The sequence below is a fragment of the Sander lucioperca genome, chromosome 15, assembly GCF_008315115.2.
Source record: "Sander lucioperca isolate FBNREF2018 chromosome 15, SLUC_FBN_1.2, whole genome shotgun sequence".
Taxonomy (NCBI): domain Eukaryota; kingdom Metazoa; phylum Chordata; class Actinopteri; order Perciformes; family Percidae; genus Sander; species Sander lucioperca.
This window is the reverse complement of record NC_050187.1, coordinates 20,298,000-20,318,368: the sequence shown is the minus strand read 5'-3', so window position 1 is coordinate 20,318,368 and position 20,369 is coordinate 20,298,000. Positions and strand designations below refer to the sequence as shown.

Below are 20,369 nucleotides of genomic sequence, written 5' to 3'. Positions count from 1 at the left end.
TGATTTGACCATATTTGATTGATTTTGTAAAAACAAACATTATGCTGCAACAAAGTGGAGAAAATAAGATAAGATAATCCTTCATTGATTTTCAGTGGGGAAATTCGGATGTTGCAGCAGCAGAAGGACAAAAATAGTACAAGTAAATACAGAAGGTAAAAGAAAAGCGGTATTGGAACTTAAACAAGAATAATAGTTAAAATAAAATCTATACAAGAGCAATTAAAGATCAGTGAGAAAGTGACAGTGGTGTGAGTAATAGCAGCAGAGTCAGCAAGTGTATGTAAACATACTAATATATAATAGGCTATGTTTAAGTTATGATACTTAATGTTTGTCTGTATTAATATTGAAGTGTAATAGTATTATATACATATTACATACATACTGTAAAAAAACAGTATACAGTATTGACATAATATAGTATAATATAGTACAGTATAATATAATATCGTATGAGATATAAGATATAGTACTGTATAAGGTGAAATGTAGTTGAGTTGAGTTTGGGTATAACAGAAATTAATGTATAGCCTACTTTTCCTATTTACCACCCAGTCATTTGCGGTAAAACTGTGTTTTACGATACTTCTAAGTGTACTAGAAGGCAGCACAGGTCCACCCGCACCGGTTGTGCTGTGATATTGAGAGAGGTCATACATTTTCGAAAAACAAAGAAAGCAAACCAGGTACGTTTCAGTGCTGACTGAATTCACGTCTTTATTGAATTTAAATTACACTACGACTAAGTAAATGTTTACTTCGCCTAAATGAGTGCCCTTACAACGCTAACTAAAATGTTAGCATATTAGTTAGCTAGCTTGTAAACTAGCTGGCTGGTTGACGTTAGTTTACCAAGAGAGCACTGAAGTGGTTTGTTTTGATAGCGTTGAAAAGCCGCTAATTGTCCGTATAACCTAGCTAACGTTTGATGTTGTGTGAATTTAATTTCGTTTTTCACGTGTGTGTGTGTGCATTCGTTAGCCGCCGGTTTGCTGCTGACGCCGGTGTTACACCGAAATCTGTGACCCATCGAGATCGGTGTCCCCCTACCTCAACCTGAACCAAACCCCTGTCCCTAACCTTAACCACGGAAGGGGGCGCTACGCTTTTAACAGGAGGGACACAGATCACGACGGGTCACAGATTTCGGTGCAACACCGGCAGCGTGTCGTGACTTCCCCAATCCCATCTGTCACTGTGTGTGTCACGCTATGTCTTTGATCAGTTAGCTAGCTATCTACTTACAACTACTTATTCAACGGTTGTGTCTTTGAATCCACCATACAAGTTGTTATCTCGCTCTAGAGTTACTTTCTTTATCAATTTGCAGTTTGCAGATGTTACCAGAGGGGGTTATGACTTTGTCATGGCCTGAGCAGTGCCTCGTAAATAAGCACACAACATTCCTATAACAGTTTTGTTTGTACTCACCCAAAGAAGTGTCTCCTGAGCACTTTACTCATGTACAAAGGTAAAGAGCTAGAACTTTTTTTTTTTTTTTTTACTATTAGTCTGACAAAAAGCTATTTAGTTAAAGTATTGTGATGGTATGATTTCTCAAACAAGGCCCAGCCTGTGAATTACATAACTGGACCTGATCATTTGTTAATCCGTCTAATATGAAATTCATTCAGAAATTTAAATCTGTGTCTTATCAGTTGTTCCTCTGAAATACTCTCAAAATGGCACACTTGTATTTACATGTGAATCCAGTATAGATTTGTGACATGGTGTGCATACTAATTAACATATCTGCCATTCATTAAAGAAAGCCAGGATGTCTGAAGAGCTGTCTCTCAACATAAACATCAAAGAGCCAAGATGGGACCAAGGAACATTTATGGGGCGCGCCAAGCACTTCTTCATGGTCACAGATCCTAGGAATGTCCTGCTGTCCTCTGAGACTCTGGAGGATGCCAGAGTGATCATGGAGAACTACAGGTAGAGGGTCATGAAATAAGAGGATGGAGTAGGAGTATACTAAATGATAATGTTAGGGAGGTTGTGGTGGTGTGAGTCATGAATAGAAATGAGAATTGACGTGACCAAGTAATGATGTGGCTAGTTGTACCAACGGGAGAAGTGTTCTTTTTTTAATGGGGGAGCATCAATCTAAAAATCACATGCTATATTTTCGCATACTGTATAATTAAAAAGGCATGTGTTCCACTGTTTTGACTTCTTCAGAGCCGGGGTCGTGAAGCCTGGCCTGACGGAGGATGAGCTCTGGAGAGCCAAGTACATTTATGACTCCGCCTTCCACCCCGACACAGGGGAGAAGATGTTTGTGATTGGCCGGATGTCCGCTCAGGTGCCAATGAACATGTCCATCACAGGCAGCATGCTCACCTTCTACAGGTACAGCAGAGGTTTCAATACATAATTTAATGTTTTACATTACTGAAAATGGCTTCATCAGAATAAAAAGGAAAAAGTAAAATTTACTTAATAAATATGATACTTTCATGTGATTTAAAAGTCCCATGGCATGAAAATGTCACTTTATGAAGTTTTTTAACATTAATACGAGTTCCCCTAGACTGCCTATGGTCCCCCAGTGGCTAGAAATGGTGATAGGTGTAAACCGAGCCCTGGGTATCCTGCTCTGCCTTTGAGAAAATGAAAGCTCAGATGGGCCAATCTGGAATCTTCCCTTTATGACGTCATCAGGGGAAAGGTTACCTCCCCTTTCTCTGCTTTGCCCGCCCAGAGAATTTGGCCGCCCATGAAAAAGAGAGACATCATGGCTTGCAAATGAGCGAAGCATGGCAGTTGGTCAAGGCCACACCCCCACCCTCCACCTTGCCCCGCCTCTCTCCTCCTCAATAGCATTTAAAGTGCCCATATTGTGAAAAAATCACTTTTTCTGGGATTTGGGGTGTTATTTTGTGTCTCTGGTGCTTCCACACGCATACAAACTTGGAAAAAAAACATCCATGCTGTTTAGAGTGAGATACGGTTTCTGAATGTGTCCTGCCTTCAGTCTCCGGGTGAGCTGTTCAAAATCGGCAGGGCTTTTTACGTCACTAGCCGAAACGAGGTGGCTAACCGTAGCATGCTAGTGCTAGCATGCTAGCTCGTTCTGAATGGCAATATACTGCTACAACAGACACTAGTTCACCATAATCTACAAAAGAACTACTTAGGGACCGTTCGGTATTTATGGAATGGACCACCGGAGGAAAATAGGGGAGGGTCATGTCTTTTTATTCTTTGTTGAGGGGAGGGTCATCCAATTTGTTTTAGTCTAGGGGGGAGGGTCACCCAACTTTTGTATTCGTGAGAACAGCAACATTTCAAAGTGGCTTGCTTGGTGCATATTTATCCATATAGCTCCATGTAGCTCTCTCGGTCTCGGCCCCTATCGCTATCAGATGGGTCCCTCCCTGTTTAGTCAGCCAGACAATTTGAACTGTAGCTTTAGAGACCGTCGGATTTCCCAAACTGAATAAATCCCGCTCGCACATATAAACACAAAACTGCTTGTGTTGTAACTAAGACATCTGATGAAAAAATAATTGTATTCATTAGCATGATTGCCGTACTGTTTAGTTCAAAAACATCCAAAACACCATACGAAAACATAACGGACCAGACGCAAGCTTTTATTTTGAAAAGTCAAAGTTTGCGGACTGCACCAAGCCGGGAGGGTTTTGGATAATGTTCAGCTTTGGCAGCTTTACCTATATGCTAAAATATGCAATGACTGAGGAAGCCTAGTGACGAGTCCATAGCAACCAGTGTTGAATTATCCAGTGTCCTTTAATGAATGGTCTCAATGTTTTATAGTTTTATTTCATGTGAATACTAGTTTACTAGATGAGTAACTTAGTATTTGAAGTAATGCAGTAATGCAGGAAGTGTGCATTTAGTTTCCATGCTTATTGTGTTTCCACAACAATGTTAGTGAGTAAATCTACTGAAATGGCCACCACACCGTAACAGAAGAGTGTGATGCGTAAGATGAGAATGCAGAGGTTTAGTAACATATATCATGGCTGTAAAAAAACAGTGGCTATCTGTATGTCTTTGCCAAGCGCAAACCAGTACAGAAGGCATCAATAAATTGTTAGGGAGGGTCATCCCTTTTTTCCATATCATTTTGGAGGGTCATCCAAAATGTATTGCTGGTGAAGGGAGGGTCAGGGCTATTTTGACTAAAGGTCCCAAAACTCCTCCGGTGGTCCCTGAAATAAATAACGAACAGTCCCTTACATGTCCCTATTCTGCAAGTATTCCACGCAAAGTTGGAAGTGTGCCCTCGTTTAGAAGAAGTCTCCCAGCTAATCCTGCCTTGTACTACTGAAGTTGTAGAAACAAACAGCTAGCTAGATGATGTGATCCTTACCTAGCTACTGCGCATGTGCGACTGCCAACAAAGATGTTACAGCAGTGGGAGGTCTCACTCTGTAGCTAAAACCTGAACACAGGGTGAAAAGAGGAGCTGCAACAATGTGCAGTACAACAAAAAGATGGTGTTTTTTGAAAATTAAACCATGTAAACCTATTCTGGTACAACCTCAAAATACAATTATGAACCTGAAAATGAGCATAATATGGCCACTTTAAAGCTACAGACACAAAGTCTGCACGTCCTAAGGAAAGCTCATTGTGGGACTGGCTCTAGTGACTGTAATTCTGCACCAAGGCTGAATTTCGGGAAAGAGACTTCAGAAACAGTATTAGGGGATCACTAAGGCCTATATAAAAGCATCCAAAAAGCATCATGTCATAGGACCTTTTAAATGTAACCCTAATACGGCATACAGCACTGCATAAAAATAGAGATTTTAATCCTTGCACAGTGAAAATCCTCTTAAAGAATAAAAAAATATCACTCACTACTGAATACTGATAAATCATTGGGCGAGTGAAGTCATGTGACAACGTTGAGCTAAAACGACAAACTGATTAACAACTAAAAGTAATCAGTGTAACAGTTTGAGATATTTATCAAGGGAAAATTAGCTGTTCAAAGATTTTAAAAAGTGTTCGATACCAAATAAGAAATTATTTAGTCTCATTTAGACTAACGCAAGTGGAATTATTATGAAATAAAACAGTCACTAGAAAAAATGGCGATGTGACATAAAAGCTTCACAACATAAAAATGTAAATTTGCACAACGGGCTTTGGAAAATTGACATTTTCAAATAAGAACTGCTAGAATTAAATAAAAAAAAATGTTTTCATTGCAGTAAAAACATCTGCAATAAACTCTTTCATTACAAAAGCAAACAGGATGAAATAACAACTCATAATATTGATAATCTAATATATAGATAATATAATATATATAGAATATCTGTTTATTTAATGGAAATGTCATGGCTATATTCTATATGTTGTTCCTATTTATTTATTATTTTATAATGTCTTATTCATTTATTTAATATTGAACACTTTGGACCTCGATATTTTACATCCTTAGAATTGTATTACTTTGGTACTTTTGTCTGGTGATCAGACTAGTGATCAGTGGGATATCACAGTGTCATTGTTGCATGGTACCACTGGAGGGAGCCAAAGTCTGTAATTTCAAATTCTACATATACTGTAGTGGCTTTAAAATAGGCCTAACATATAAAGATGAGGCCTAACATCAGATTATTTATCAAAGGAAAGAATATGCACAATACTGATAGGTTCATCTGTACTGAGTCGGAGAGAAGGTTTTACTTCAAAACACTATTTAGTGACAAGTGACAGAAGTATTAATCCAGTAGACAAACCTGTGGTTTGGGGCTAAAATAAACTTGTGGCTTGACTTGTCCTATCAACATTTCACACCAGCAACTCTCTGGCTACATGTGTTTTTGTGGTTCACAATGCTCCAGAACAGAAAAATAACTTATCTATTACATGAGACAAGTGCAACGGAGAGGGACGAGTAGGTCAAAAGTTGCAAAGAAACTCCCACACACTGTCTAACTTGCAAAGATAAATTCAATAGCTGGCAATTTAATAGCTAGATTGCCTGATGAAGGTCCGTTACACTGCTCCACTAACGGATGTCTTGATCTTTATCTTATGCATATCAGCTTTATCAAAACTAAACTGCTGGGTTGACTGGTCATGTAATTAATTTGTAGTTGCAGTGTGAAATAAATGATTGATGGTACATGCTGTGTGCTTAATTTAATAAATATCTCAGACTCTTTCTACTGTAGGGACTGGAGAGCACACATAAATGTCTAATCCTTAGACAGTAGGGTATTTTTGCTCTATGCTCTACTATGACAGTCTTTACAATGTCACTAAACTCTTTCGCTACAGTGCCAAAAACTTTAGTTTGTACTGTACATTCTGTTGTTCCCTTGTGTTTACAGGACTACTCCGGCAGTGGTGTTCTGGCAGTGGGTTAACCAGTCCTTCAACGCTGTCGTCAACTACACCAACCGCAGTGGAGATGCCCCCATGACCGTGAAGTAGGGAGGACTTCTCACTTCACTTCCACTCTAGATCATTCCTGTCCTCCCTCTAACCTAATGTCTGTGAGGAGGCTATGGGAGCTGCTGTCCTCTCCCCTTTCCTCACAGCGGTATTACGTTCCACTGTTAAGCATGTTCAGCCCCCTGTCACCATGCACCCTTGCTGACATAGGTTATATGCTCCCAGTTGATGTCAGTTCAACGTGCATTTGCATTCTCTCTTCATTGTGCCAGAAAATGCATCTTTCAGGTAGGGCTGCTCCCTCTTAGTCGATTAGTCGACTAATCGGTCGTTTTGGTCTTAGTCAACTTAGATTTCTTTAGTCGATTAGTCATGTTTTATGCTTTTTTCATGCTGAATGACTTATTTCCAAGAACCGTACGAGCACATCTCTGGTAAACACAAGAATTAAAATGGTGCTTTTGCATGACTCTTTGCGGAGAAACTCAGATTTACAGATCTATCGATTAAATCAACTAATCGATTAGTTGATACAATTGAATGAGTGTTAGTCGACTAAGAATTCCTTCAATCGAGCACAGCCCTACTTTCAGGTGCTGCAGAAATGCATTGAATGCATGCATGTATGAAGAATAAGGAGGGTTGCCTTCAGAACATGCAAGTGCATGTTCATTTGTTAAGCATGTCATTGATCATTAATGTTATAGTGTCTTCCTCTGTATTATTATTTGTGAGGATGTTCTTGTTTTTTACCTTTGCACATTCACAGGGCATGCATTTGCAAAATTACTGAGGTAACTCTACTTTGAAATGTTCCACTTCAGAGTACCCCTAATAGATTCTCAGCTGCAAACTTCAGCAGAAAATGTTGAAGAGGAAGTGGGTAATTAATGTGTGATGTCTCTCCGCAGTCAGCTTGGTGCAGCCTACATCAGTGCTACTACTGGAGCTGTGGTCACTGCCCTGGGGCTCAAGTCTCTAGCTACGGTAATGCCTGTGGTTCGAGTGAATAAACTAGAGCTGCAGAGAGTCAATTAGTTCTCTGATTTCAGCTTCCTAAATAGGAATCAATCGGTATACTAATTCACTCCTCTATAATAGTAAACAGAATATCTTTGAGTTGTGGACAAAACAAGACATCTGATGACGTCATCTTGGGCTTTGGGTCTAATCGACATTTTTCACAATTTCTTTGACATTTTATAGACCAAACAACTAATCGATTAATATAGAAAATAATAGACAGATTAATCGACAATGAAAATAATCGTTGCAGCCCTAGAATAAACCGATAAAGTAAAACAAAGTAACTCAAATACAGACACACTGATCTGCACGTATGTTTCTCTACATTTGTCTGAATGTGTTTCTGTTTCTGTATCTTTGCAGCGTCTCCCTCCAATCATGAGCCGGTTTGTCCCCTTTGCTGCTGTTGCTGCTGCTAACTGTATCAACATTCCCTTCATGAGACAGAGGTAAGATCTCTGAACTAAAAGCCAAATGGCTTTGTTTTACTCAGTAGCTTTTAGGAACGGTGACGGCTTCCAACACTGCTCTACATGACTTTTGTTTTTGTTTCTTCCAGGGAGTTGAAGTACGGTATCCCTGTGATGGATGAGAATGGAAACCGGTTAGGAGAGTCCCCCAATGCTGCCAAGCAGGCCATCATACAGGTGGTGGTGTCAAGGATCGGCATGGCAGTGCCAGCAATGGGTATTGTCAACATGACATCTACTGTTTTGCTAGTCACACCGTACCATGGCATGAGGGATAAAATAATTTCAGGCCCTGTTGGACACGTACTAAAGTGTGAAATTTTCTTTCATAAAACGGAACACTTGAAATATATTATTTTATTTTTACAGCCATTCCCCCTGTCATAATGAATGCACTGGAGAAGAGAGCTTTCATGAAGGTAAGTAGACTGCATGCATTGCTTTCACACTTTTTTAGTCACTGGATTTACTGGGTCTGCTGGTGTTTTGTGAGGCTAAAAAGAGCCCTGTCGCATTCAACATGTTACATATCCATTGAACGACTAACGTGTAAAATGTCCAACTTGTCTGCCTGATTCACTGCAGTTCTGCCTTCTCTGATTTTGTCACCCTGTAGCGGTTCCCAATTCTAAACGCTCCAATCCAGGTGGGGCTCGTCGGTCTGTGGTAAGTAAATTACACATTATAGTATCTATGGTGATCATTTTTAATGGACTCTATTATCTACGCTTGAAAAGAAACGAGTGACACCGTCTAAACATCCCTTTCTATCTCTTGTCTTCAGCCTGGTGTTTGCAACTCCTCTGTGCTGCGCCCTTTTCCCACAGAAAAGGTACCAGCCGCCACATCACTCTCCTTAGAGGAAAAGGAGGTCATACTTGTACACAGCAGTTATGTAACATGTAGTAGCGTTTTAATCCTGTTCTATCATCTCTTTGTAGCTCTATGAGTGTGAGCGGGCTGGAAGCAGATCTGCAGGAGAGGATACGACAGACCAGTCCCAACACCTCCACCGTCTACTTCAACAAGGGCCTGTAGGACCAGCCAACACATCTCCATGCACACACACACACGAGACATGCAGACAATCAGACATACACACGTCTGTTGTTCTGTGGGCACAAGTGGGAGGGCAATACAAAATGTATTTATGTTGTTTTTTTTGTGTACTGCTGCATTTGTTTGTCGTTTATTTTCCTGCGTGGAGCTGCTCCAAGTACAGCAGAGGGTTAGGGCGTTGATTGTTGATGATTAACTGAAGGGCAAACAAAACCCTTTGAAAATGAGGATCACTGACAGTTCTCTCTGTACATACAGTAGATGACACTCCTTAGAATAGAAAAACTGATTTTTCTATTGTGTCATAGTGTGTTTTCTGTCTTCCTTTGGTCAAAACTGCCTAGAGTGGGGCAGTTCATGAAGTTGCAGATTTGTGTTTCACTCACCAATATTTCATGTTGCATTCAGGTTCACACAAGTTTGAAGATAGTTTGAAATGAAGGCTTGTCCCTGTAAGTCGTGTATTGCAATTTCTTCTGAATGCCACAAAATCTTTTTTTGCCTTGTGCCCCCCCACCCCTCCCCCCCATTTAGAAGTCCTTTTTCCAATTCTTGCCTAGTCAGCGTTGCAGTATTCCCAACTTCCACCAATTCATTTCCACCTTGAACTTGAATCATGCGGTTGTACTGGAAGAACCAGTGTGTTAAATAGCTCTGATGAGTCACACCCTTGATGAATAAGTTCCTCTTTTGTTGTACTTAACCGGTGCAGCTTCTTACTTTCTTCAACTCTCCTTTAAGTGTACTTATGTCCCTTCATATTCATAGACCAGGTAATAAGGTGCTAGGTACAATGTGGCAAAGAAAATGGGTAGATATTCTACAAAAAATATGTAGAAATTCTAATGCAAAAGGCACTACTGCCATGGCAGTGGCAGCCTGTTTTTCAAGGCCTTTTATCGTTTGAGCACTTTAAGAACTAGTGCAGTCGCTATCTTTAGTGGCAAATTAATGAATAATGGATCGTTGTTGTTGGTGGTGCTTGTCAGGTGGAGGAATATCCTTTGTTGTTTCTAAAACGAAATGATCTGATCTGAGTTTTGCCATTTGTGTGTTTTAAATTAACAGTGATGTGCAGAAGCAAACAACAATTGATTGCTGTTGTCATGTGAAAACTTAGCAAATCCAATATTGTTTTTTATGTTCACACTTGAACTGAACGATTGCATGAACAGGTTAAAAGAAGTGAAAGCTGTTTAATTTAAGTCAGAGATGCAGGGTTTTTAATGTGCAACAGCTATCTGAAATCGTCTCACTAGAGCCATTAATGTCCCATTGTACCAAATGAAAGTAGCTAATGTTGCGGTACAAAGTCCCAATACTAAAAGCTTATATCAGGGCAGCGGGTAACTGTATGCACGGTCTTTGTTGTTGCTTCGTTAAAGTGGACAGTTTGGCTGAGTTTGAGCTTCTCTGAACAAATTCATTCACAGTGTTGGCCGAACACATGACTCAGTGTGGTTAAATAGTGATGTTGGTGTACGTGAGGAAATAGTTGAATTTATCCCAGTGCCGTCTGGATTATGCAAGAATATGTATATTTAGATACTGTCCATCATATATATATATATATATATATATATATATATATATATATATATATATATATATATATATATATATATGATGGACAGTTATATGGAGCACATATGCATGAGGAATTTTAGAGATTTTAACTTCAAGGTGGGCCTCTGTTGGCCCCACATATTCAGGAGCACAGAGGAGTTTGCTGCAAATGAGCGAGTGCACCTTTAGGGCTAACGCATTCTCAGATTAGAAGAGTGGTTCTCTAGTGGGATTTAAATTGATACAGTGAACACAGTCACAGATTACCAACTATGATTAAATGTTTGTGTGAAGTGATGTTTTGTGTTTGTTGGTCAGGCATCTGTAATTTGAAATTGTACAGTAATTAGTTAAAAGTAAACTGATTGTGGATGTTAAGGGACTGTAGCAACTGCACAATAATCAACTTCTGTACAAAAATACACAATGATTGTTTCTATGTGATCCTGAAATTGAAGGGTTTAATTCCGAAGTGATATTCGGATCATTTTATAAACGCATACGGCCCTATCCTGAAATACCGTGTTGATATGACTCCTCACTTCTGTATGAGAATGTGGATGTCTTTGTATTATTTTTCTTAAATGATGGATATCTCATTTTGGAACAAAATCGTCTTTCAACTGCTTTCTTACTCTCCATTGTCTTTCATATGTAATGTAAACACTTAACCCCCAAATAATAGCTACTGATTGAGTCCCTCGCCTCCTTCTGTAACACTGAGCCATGATCACATGCACTGCAGGACAGTGTTTCAGAGTTGGCATCACTAATGTATTCCAATATTTGATATGGCTGCATTATTATACAACGTTATTGTGTGTTGTGTTTGGGGTGTTTTCCTGCTGAGGGTGAAACTGCACTATATAACCTTTGCTGTAGGAGCTAGTTGGATCTGTGTTGCTATTTAAAAGGATTGTTTTAAAGTATATTGAAGACTGTTTGTTTATGGTGCTGGATGATGTTAAACAAACTATGGTTACTGCTTTTATTTTAGTATTCCATTCATTGTCTGTCAGTTTTCAATCATCATAACCGAGTAGCTTTAGCTTCTGCTTTTTTCCCTTGTTTTTCTGGTCTTGGAATTATAGCGCAAAAGTGTCGAACAAAACTGGAAGGTTTTAGTCAGCATTTAAATACATTTGTAAACATGTATCTCAGCTTGTGACTGTACTGTACCACTTTAACATGTCGCACCAATAGATCTAGCCAAAGATGAGACAGGTTTGAATTGTACAGGATTGAGGAGAAGTGTGTAACTTTTTGTGAAGTTTTGTTTCAGCTTTAACGTATGGACCTTTTGTCATGCAAAAACATGTTTTTGTTGTTTATTAACAGAAATGGTCCTTAACTTTGTCAACAGCACACCAAAATGTTCAAGAACACCGCAAAGCATTGTCATTAACACACAGCTAACAGATTGAGATATAAATAAATGAAACACACAGTTTAGTTTGGTTAAAGATCATATTATTGGCATCGATTTTTTTTTTTTTTTTTTTTTTTTTTTTTTTGCATTATAATAAAATCTCATAATAAATGTGATTTCACATAGCACCAGTGAATTTTGGTGCACTGGTTGAAAACTCACTAATCTGTAACTCTGGTTGTGCATGTTAAGGAAATGTCAAATCTTTGCATACTGAAAGCACAAATGTAAAGACAGTCCATTATTGTTACACTCCATTAATACTTATGTCATGTACATACAACTTACACACATGTAGTCCTGTCAGTATAGGTGCAGTGTTTTCTCCTTCTGTTTTGTATTGTGTTGAAGTATATTTCCTTGATGTGGAATGTATTTCACTCCGAGCAAGAGAATAAAATATGTAATGTTAAAGTCCAAACCTGTCTGCCTAATTTGATGTTACAGTATTAAACATTGTAAATTCTAAATATATCATCCTCCTGCTCTTGGGGAACAACTACAAAAATAACTTTAAAGAGTAAAAATCATGTTCTGATCTGATAAGGACTGTTTGTTCAACAACCAGGAAAGTATGAGTCAATCAGATAACAAAAAAAATAAACTAGAAATTGGTAGAATCTATTACCAACACATCTGTAAGTTGGTCCTGAAAAGTGCCCTAACATACAGATGAAATCTTTAAATAAAAAAATATATATACAGGAGCACAGTGAAGAGATGGTGATGAGGTCTTCTTTATTTATAATTATTATTGACATGTACAGGTACACACACATGCTTCAGGCAGCACAAACACTCCTCAACATGGCGACAGTGGCTGAACCTGTATGCCTTTAAGCATCAAACCTGCTCCTCTCAATGTTGAGTTTGGAGTCAAGTTGTCATTATCGCACACACAGACAGCTTACACTCATCCGCCATGTTGGAGGCCCATTCAGGTGCCTGACCAGGAGAAGCAAAGGATGATAACACATAGGAACATTATTACAAATGTACCCTATTACAAATGTACCCTAACAGACAGCTTATAGAATAATTCACCAAATGTGTAATTCAGTCTTTAGATTGATTTATGTGGTTCTCTAAAAGACTGATTTCAAGTTACTTTAAATGTAATAGCTGATGTACCTGAATGAAAATGCTGCTTTTTATTCCCTTACTACCCGTTATTAATACCCATCTCAAAAACACTAGCTTCTAGGTGACTGCAGAGGTAAAAACTAATAATCAGTGACAAATCTTGTAATAATATTGGCTCTTTCCTAGAGTTGGGTCGATTTCCGGTTTTGCAGGTCTGGTGTACAAGCTTAAACCGGTTTGATTTTCTGCAAAACGGGTGAATTTAATGTAAAACCGGCATTTGTCATTATGACTCATTGTGGTTCTGGCGAAATAAAAAAATAGTGTACATCAGCAACCTGTGCCAGCAGCATCACGCCGCTAAATCCAACAGTGTTGGGCAGTAAGGATTACAGCAGCATAACTACTTCACATTGGTTTCTCAGTAGCATTGCTGTTTTCTGAATCAAAGATATTTTCAGTAGCTTAGCTCTTTTATTGATCAAGCAGTGTGGTAGTGACCACACAATGTAACGATACATTTCCCCAAGTATTTGTGAAGCTCAAGCACAGAAGAGCGTTCTGCTAAAATAAAACAGTGTTTTTTGGGGTGACAAGACGAGACATGACAGAGTAAACTAAAACTCATGGATGTATGCTAAAAGTGGGCTGCCCATATGGCAACATTTTGGATTTGAAGCCGACGAAAGAGGTGAGCTGAAACGCAGCTGAGACGAAGCAAACTTGCAAGAAAAAAGTCATGGCTTAGAGGCTCTCAAAGTCTTATTATGTCCCAATCAGGAGTGGCTGCTAAGTCAAGTGTGACATATTGGTATACTGGTCTGGTCCGGTGTTTGGCTTAATATCGAACCAGTTTAAACATTTTAACACTGGCCCAAGTACAGCTCCACTTTTGTAACCAACAATAAATGAATGTGCAAAAGAACAGAGGTATATTGTGATATTAGACAACACAACCAAACTTAAATGTCATTATAATATCAGTATTTCAGTGATGGATGGATTTTGATTGCATCTCAAGTTAAAAATGCAGTTATGTTTTGATCTAAATACAGTGTACCTTTGTCCAATGCCATTTGTTTTAGGAAAAAAAAAAAACTTATTTCACTGGCACAATTTTCTTAACAGCCTCTAAAACATCTGCAGTCTCCACTTTATTGCCAAACTCCTTCTCATGGTGTTCCAGGAGAATTCCCTGCAAACACAACATGCAGTGAAAATACAGTTTTTTGAAGCTCTATTGAGCCAAACTTCTTTGGTGCCGTCCAGATGTTTGCTACGCTTACCTGGTCTCCTGCTCCGATGACAAACACTCCCCCCAGGATAAAGCCCTCGCCGTTCATGTTGCCCTGGTAACCAGACCGCCAGGCCCGCATGAAGTTCTGCCACACTCCGAGGCGAAGGAACCCCAGGCCCCCCATCCTCCTCTGCAGTGGGCCGTAGAAGTGTTTCTACAATCACACAATTTAGTTTTAGTCAGCCTTATCAAGAGAAAAAAAATGTCCATATAGATTTATGTTACTAATATTTTAACAGCAAAAATTGCTTTATCACCTCATTGGTCAACTCTCAAGTTGCCCCGCAGCAAATAATTATAGTAACACAGAAGGATTACTTAAAATCTAACTAATTTTCCAGCAATAACTAATGATTAATAGCCTATTCACCATAACAGAATTGTTAAAAATGTAGTGGCCATATTCACTCCACTAATGGACTAAGAGTTCCACATCCAAACTACTAACCACACAAGAGCGGAAACAATTAGTCGATAAACACAAAATGAATTAGTGACAATATTGATAACGAATTAATTGTGAGTATGTGTATAATTTCTGTTATTATGAATATTTTTTTATCATAGCAGACTAAGAAAAGTGCAAAGAAGTGGATTGGGAAAGGTTGTCATTATCAGCTGCTGAGGTCTTTAAAAGGTATTTAAAAAAGAAATAAGATGTTGTTTTAATCGTAATGTAGTTTAGATGGACTGGCTGGAGGGTGAGCACTTCTGACAGCGGCTCTGGAAGATCTGATGTTATCTACCACGGCTGACCTTTTCATCTATGTAGATGTCCCCAGCAAAGTGCGGTCTGAAGTCCTGGATCTCTGTGCCGATGTTCTCCTTCACCACAGCGACCAGAGGGACCCCGAGCTTCTCCAGCTGGGTCTTCAGAGAGGACAGCTCAGAGGCCTCCTACAGAGAGAGAGAGAGAGAGAGAGAGAGAGAGAGAGAGAGAGAGAGAGAGAGAGAGAGAGAGAGAGAGAGAGAGATTATGCCATCTGGGGAGATATTACTCATATACACTATATACATTTCAGTCATGTGTAACAGCCTGTCCTCTGTCATTCACAAACATTATGCATCACCTCTCTGCACAAAAATCATCCAGGTCGTCGTACGGCCATGACCACAGCCCCATTCTTCTCCCACAGGCTCTTAGCTTTAATGATGTTGTCATCTGCAGACAAAGAAGAAAAAAACAGTTTCTAAAACAAGGCTCCAATCTGACATGTGATGTGACTCTGATAAAAAAGAAAGCACAAAAATGTCATGGATTTTACTGCACAAAAATGTCATGGATTTTACTGCTGCAAGAAAATTCAGTAAAGCCATTGTGTGGAAGATAAAAGATGCAGTCTTCAAATGGAGAACAAGCTAAATGTTCATGGTCACATGGACCATCAATATGTATTAAGAGTAACACAATAACTAGACCTTCAGCTTCAGACAAAGACCATTGCAGTGATGTAATCTGTAATACCAGGAGATTTGAGAAAGCAGCTTTGCTTTGAAGCCCACAAGACCTCATTCAGTGCATATACAGTATGTTGCATACAAATGAAAACTGAAATTGGCTGATGTAATGTTAATTCCATTATTTCTATGGTTAATTCTCCTCCCAATGGCTTTAACACCAGCCAGCGTTGAGACAAACAGGTTTATTTGTGGTGGGTGACCTAGGGGTGTAATCGATACACTTGAGTTACACGTTTATGTTGTGTTTAAACCCCCTACCGCTAGATGGCTATGCTGAGACGCAGCCACACACCACTGAGACACAGACGTATCCTTGCCTAACAGTGCCTGACTTTTTTCTAGAAGCTAACAATGTAGCTACGGATGAACTTTGGCCTACTTTAGCATGTAAACATTAGCTCACTAAGAACCTGTTTACCACAATCCCAAACTGGTAGTTTGATTTTCTGTGTACTGAATTGTTTCTTTGACTTTTATGAACGTCATGTCTTTTTTAAATATTAGCTTTTCTAAAATTATACTTTTAAAAAATCCCAATATATCGCCTTAGGCACAGTATCAAAATATATTGCAATATATTGAATCGTGACCCATGTATTGTGATACGTATTGTATCGCCAGATTCTTGCCAATACACAGCCCTATATATTAGACAGCTAATCAGAAAGCCTACCATCTATGGTGGAGCGCAGGTCAGCATCTTCAAGGGTCTCCAGCGACATCTGTGCAGCTTTAGGCAGACACAGATCAGTGTTGGCCAGGAAGATCCCAGCAAGCGCAGCTCCAACAGCACCCAGACCCAACGACCACATCCCCATCCCAAACAGCTCCCCCTCCAGCCCGGACTCAGATGACAACACTGCAGCACAAACAGGCAACAACACGAGGAGAGAAATGTTTCACAATTCTGACGTTACATTATTTAACCATACAGTTTTCTTCACATTGCCTATTGTAACTGAGCTGCTAGATGTGCAGACTAGTTGATATTTGCACATACTCTTTCACTCTCAGAGAGACCAACAAGACCCAGCTTGCAGATTTTGGCTTGTGTTTGAGCGTAGTGTCATGTCTGTGTGAGGTGCTTTTTATGCCTCTTCTCACTTTATCACTTTAATCTAAAGCCCATCCATGAGATTAAATAGCTTATATACTTCCAAAGGAAATGGGATGCTGGTCAACATGACAGAATAAACCGTTTGTAGATGCTATATTTGACTGCAGCTGGTGTGTTTCTTAATGAGTTGCTCTGGGACAGCTAACCTTTGTTTGTACAGTTTATTGTGCTTTCACCTGTATTTTAATTGTTCTTTTTTCTTTAGGATGTCTTGCAGTGTAATGTAGGGTTGCAACGAACAGTTATTTTTATTATCAATTAATCTGCCGATTATTTTCTGGGTTAAATGTTCCGTCCATAAAATGTCAAAAATTACAGAAAAAAATCATTTATTTTGTGTACTTTAATGTTCAGTTTTATGAAGGTCTTGAGTCTCTCCAGCACAAAGTGGGAAAGCAAGGAAACACTGTGCACAGGTCACGGCTGAAACACAGTTTCTAGAACACGCTGCAAGTTTAGGTTATGGTAGGGAACAGCTGTGTAGGCAGTCAAATATGTCCTTGCCTGTAGCGGGCTTGTTTGGGTCAGGACTGGCTTTGGCTTTACTTTGGTGAAACAGAGCAGTCTGGGTTCTTAGAAACTGGGGCCTGGCTGCGGTGGAGGGCTGGCTGCTCATGGTACTGCTCCCCAGAGAGAGGGCAGAGCAGCGCAGGGACAGTCTCCACCTCAAAGCTCTCGAACACCTGGACAGAGCCAGCATCGTGACTGTAGACAAAGTCTGACCCTCTGACTACAAACAAGATTTCACTGAAAGAAAGAAACACAAGTCTTTTCTATGAGCGTTAAACCACTTGTGCCACGCCACAGACTGTTTCAAAGACAACACAATCCACCTCTACTGCAAGAACTACTTTCAAGGAGGCTGCATTTGATTTCACAGATTTAAGAGCGAAAAATACCGTGGCATCTTTCTTCATCATTAGACTACCCAGATAAAACGTTAGCCAAGTTTTAGCTATGCTTAAAATGAAATTATTACCCACCCACAGTGTGCAATATCAAAATGAAAGAACCATATAAGCAAGTACGAAAGGCCCTTTTCTTATCTTGATAATCTTACTGGGGTATTACAGTTCTCCACTTGCAAACAAACTTCCTATTCTTGCACGGAAGCTCTCGTGTGTGGTAAACACACACGAGACACATAAATTACAGTGAAAACACAAAAATATAAGTCAGTTTACAATGAGTACACAGAGAAATTCAAGCACTGAGAATTAAATATGACCAGTCAGATATTACACTGGAAAAAAAAAAAGACTTAAAGTTTAAGAAGGATCAAATCTATCTTTTATAATCAATTAGAAAAGTAAAAATGTCATATACTAACTTGTCTCCATTTCCAAAATGTTTAGAAATATTTAGCTCATCCCGTTTCGAATCGTAAATGACCCAAATGCGCTTGTGTTCTGACTATTAACGACGGGGAGGACAAAGGGCTGAAAAAAATGATCACAGCCAATAGCTAGACAGACGCCCACGCCTGCAACTCAAGAGATTCAAGATTCCTTGAATGCGTCTGCAGAGCAAGCAGTGAGAGGAGCTGTCAACACTGGCTCTGCCAAACATGATGTAGCATTGCCTAACACTTTGAACATATTCACCAAATATAATCAAGTGATGTACTACATTAATGAGATGACTGGGGGAAGGGTCAAACAGTAGCTTGTAAATAGTATTTTTCTAAATGCTGTACTAAAGTACAATTTTGAGTTACTTTAGTATTTTCAATTGATGCTACTTTATACTTCTTCTCCACTACATTTCAGGGGGAAATATGTGCTTTTTATACTACATGTATTTGACAGCTGTAGTTTCAAAATACTGTAATGATTTTCATACAAAACATGTGATCAGCTTCTAAAATATGATTTGTTATATAGGCGATTAAACTACCCAACGGCATACCTAATACGTGGTGAAATTAGCTCCACCACCACAAACTAGATACAACATTCAAATGATGCTTAGATGTTTCTTGTCTTTGACAGCTATAGTTAATAGTTACCTTGAATACTCTGATTTTTCATGCATGATCAACTAGTGGGATGATTTGCCATATATTTAACTGCCCATTGCCCAACAGAAAATAAAATAGTTAAAACAACATTAAAATGTTGCATACATGTCAATGCATCCGTTATAATAATCTAATAATATCATATCCTATATGAAAATATAATATATGCTAATATAATATTATTTTTATTTTTTATAATTTACTTCTTTGTTAACCAGCTGTTAAAACCCCAATTTGTAATACTCGTTTGCCTGGAAGGATATTGGACTTAACAACAATTTAACATCAGTGTTTTCCCTTTGTAGTCGGTTTGTGTCCCTTTGTGGTAGTTTTGCGTCTCTTTTTAACACCATTTTGAACCGTTATTATTACCATATCTGTGTCTAAAACGTTGGAAAAGCTAGCAGATAATCAATTAAAAAAAATATAATAAATAAATAAATGTTGTCCAACTTAACCGCTTGGTATCTAAAGCCTGGAAAGAGAGCCAAGAGGAGGTGCAGAAGTCTAGTTTTCTCTCAGACTACTTGTATTACAATATGTTAAAAGATTATCATGGAATATTTGCCCAACGATCGCCTAAAAGTAAGTTTTAAGGAAGCTGCGGGCATTCAGGCTACTTCAAATTCTGTCAGCTTTTTGGCTTTATACGTCCACTGCAGATTTAGCTAATGTGCTGTTATTTTTATTATTAGTCCAGCAACTGTGTGTAGTTGGTATTGTATTTGCTGTTTGTTCCGGCTTAATATTTTGTATTATACAATTCATAAAAACAATTTCACAGGTAACTTTGAATGCAAAGATTTTACTTAACTTAACATTTTTTATTTACTTTGCTACTTTTACTTTAAGTAAAGGATCCGACTACTTCTTCCTCAACTAACTTACATGTAAAGATGAGATCACTAAAATAGATAAAACCAGTAACGATCACCGCCCTTTTCAGCCCGCAGGAAGACACATAATGCAGATAATGACCTTAATGCTACCAATGTCATGTGTGACGTTAATCAATCAATGACAGTAGTCTACCTGATGGCTACATACTACACTTAAAATTGTAACCGAATAGGTATTGATATTTTATCTTTTTTAAATAAATATGGTGACGGTGGTTATATAATCAATACGTTCAGTGTCCTACAAAGTTGGCACGGAGACAAGTGTCGTGGCATACGATCAATAAATTAACAGTTAGCTCGGCTAACGGTTTAGCCTTTTGTTTATAGAGTCTGGGCCTGGAGATAGCAGGTGTTCCTGAAGCGGGTGCACCTGTTCAGAAGCTGTTACTGTCATATAAAGTCAATGGAGTAGTTTCGTAATAAAGGAGCACTCACCAGAATCAATGAAGCGACAAGCAGCGCCTCTCTGAACGAGCGTTTTGTAAACAGATTTTGGCGCAGGCGTACTAAACGTCTAAGGAGCAGGGAAACTAATCGAGCAAA

General features: G+C 38.9%; 2 protein-coding genes across 8 annotated transcripts; one reads left to right on the top strand and one right to left on the bottom strand.

Moving 5' to 3' along the window:
- Window positions 1-582: 582 nt before the first annotated feature.
- sfxn3 (sideroflexin 3) lies at window positions 583-12,367 on the top strand. 3 transcript variants are annotated; one of them, XR_004106033.2, is made up of 12 exons: window positions 584-689; window positions 1,772-1,944; window positions 2,191-2,361; window positions 6,333-6,431; window positions 7,308-7,383; window positions 7,786-7,871; window positions 7,982-8,109; window positions 8,262-8,311; window positions 8,509-8,558; window positions 8,677-8,724; window positions 8,834-9,326; window positions 9,378-12,367. XR_004106033.2 is itself a non-coding variant. In XM_031305703.2 (11 exons), exons 2-11 carry the CDS (start codon window positions 1,781-1,783, stop codon window positions 8,928-8,930), a joined length of 969 nt encoding a protein of 322 aa, XP_031161563.1. In that variant the 5' UTR covers window positions 583-689; window positions 1,772-1,780; the 3' UTR covers window positions 8,931-12,367. The 3 variants fall into 3 exon arrangements, 2 of the variants coding, with proteins under 2 accessions (XP_031161563.1, XP_031161578.1); XM_031305703.2 differs by having other exon boundaries at window positions 583-689; window positions 8,834-12,367; XM_031305718.2 differs by having other exon boundaries at window positions 598-689; window positions 1,776-1,944; window positions 8,834-12,367.
- A 287-nt stretch (window positions 12,368-12,654) lies between these two features.
- LOC116054257 (peroxiredoxin-like 2A) lies at window positions 12,655-20,352 on the bottom strand. Of its 5 annotated transcripts, XR_004895199.1 has the most exons (8): window positions 20,262-20,340; window positions 17,409-17,651; window positions 16,461-16,646; window positions 15,397-15,488; window positions 15,083-15,223; window positions 14,316-14,480; window positions 14,025-14,224; window positions 12,655-13,937 (listed from the first exon to the last, which is right to left on the bottom strand). XR_004895199.1 is itself a non-coding variant. In XM_031305731.2 (7 exons), exons 2-7 carry the CDS (start codon window positions 17,602-17,604, stop codon window positions 14,129-14,131), a joined length of 876 nt encoding a protein of 291 aa, XP_031161591.1. In that variant the 5' UTR covers window positions 17,605-17,651; window positions 20,262-20,340; the 3' UTR covers window positions 12,655-14,128. The 5 variants fall into 5 exon arrangements, 4 of the variants coding, with proteins under 4 accessions (XP_031161591.1, XP_035848112.1, XP_031161606.1 ...); XM_031305731.2 differs by having other exon boundaries at window positions 12,655-14,224; XM_035992219.1 differs by lacking the exon at window positions 20,262-20,340 and adding an exon at window positions 18,235-18,401 and having other exon boundaries at window positions 12,655-14,224.
- Between the last annotated feature and the right edge of the window lie 17 nt (window positions 20,353-20,369).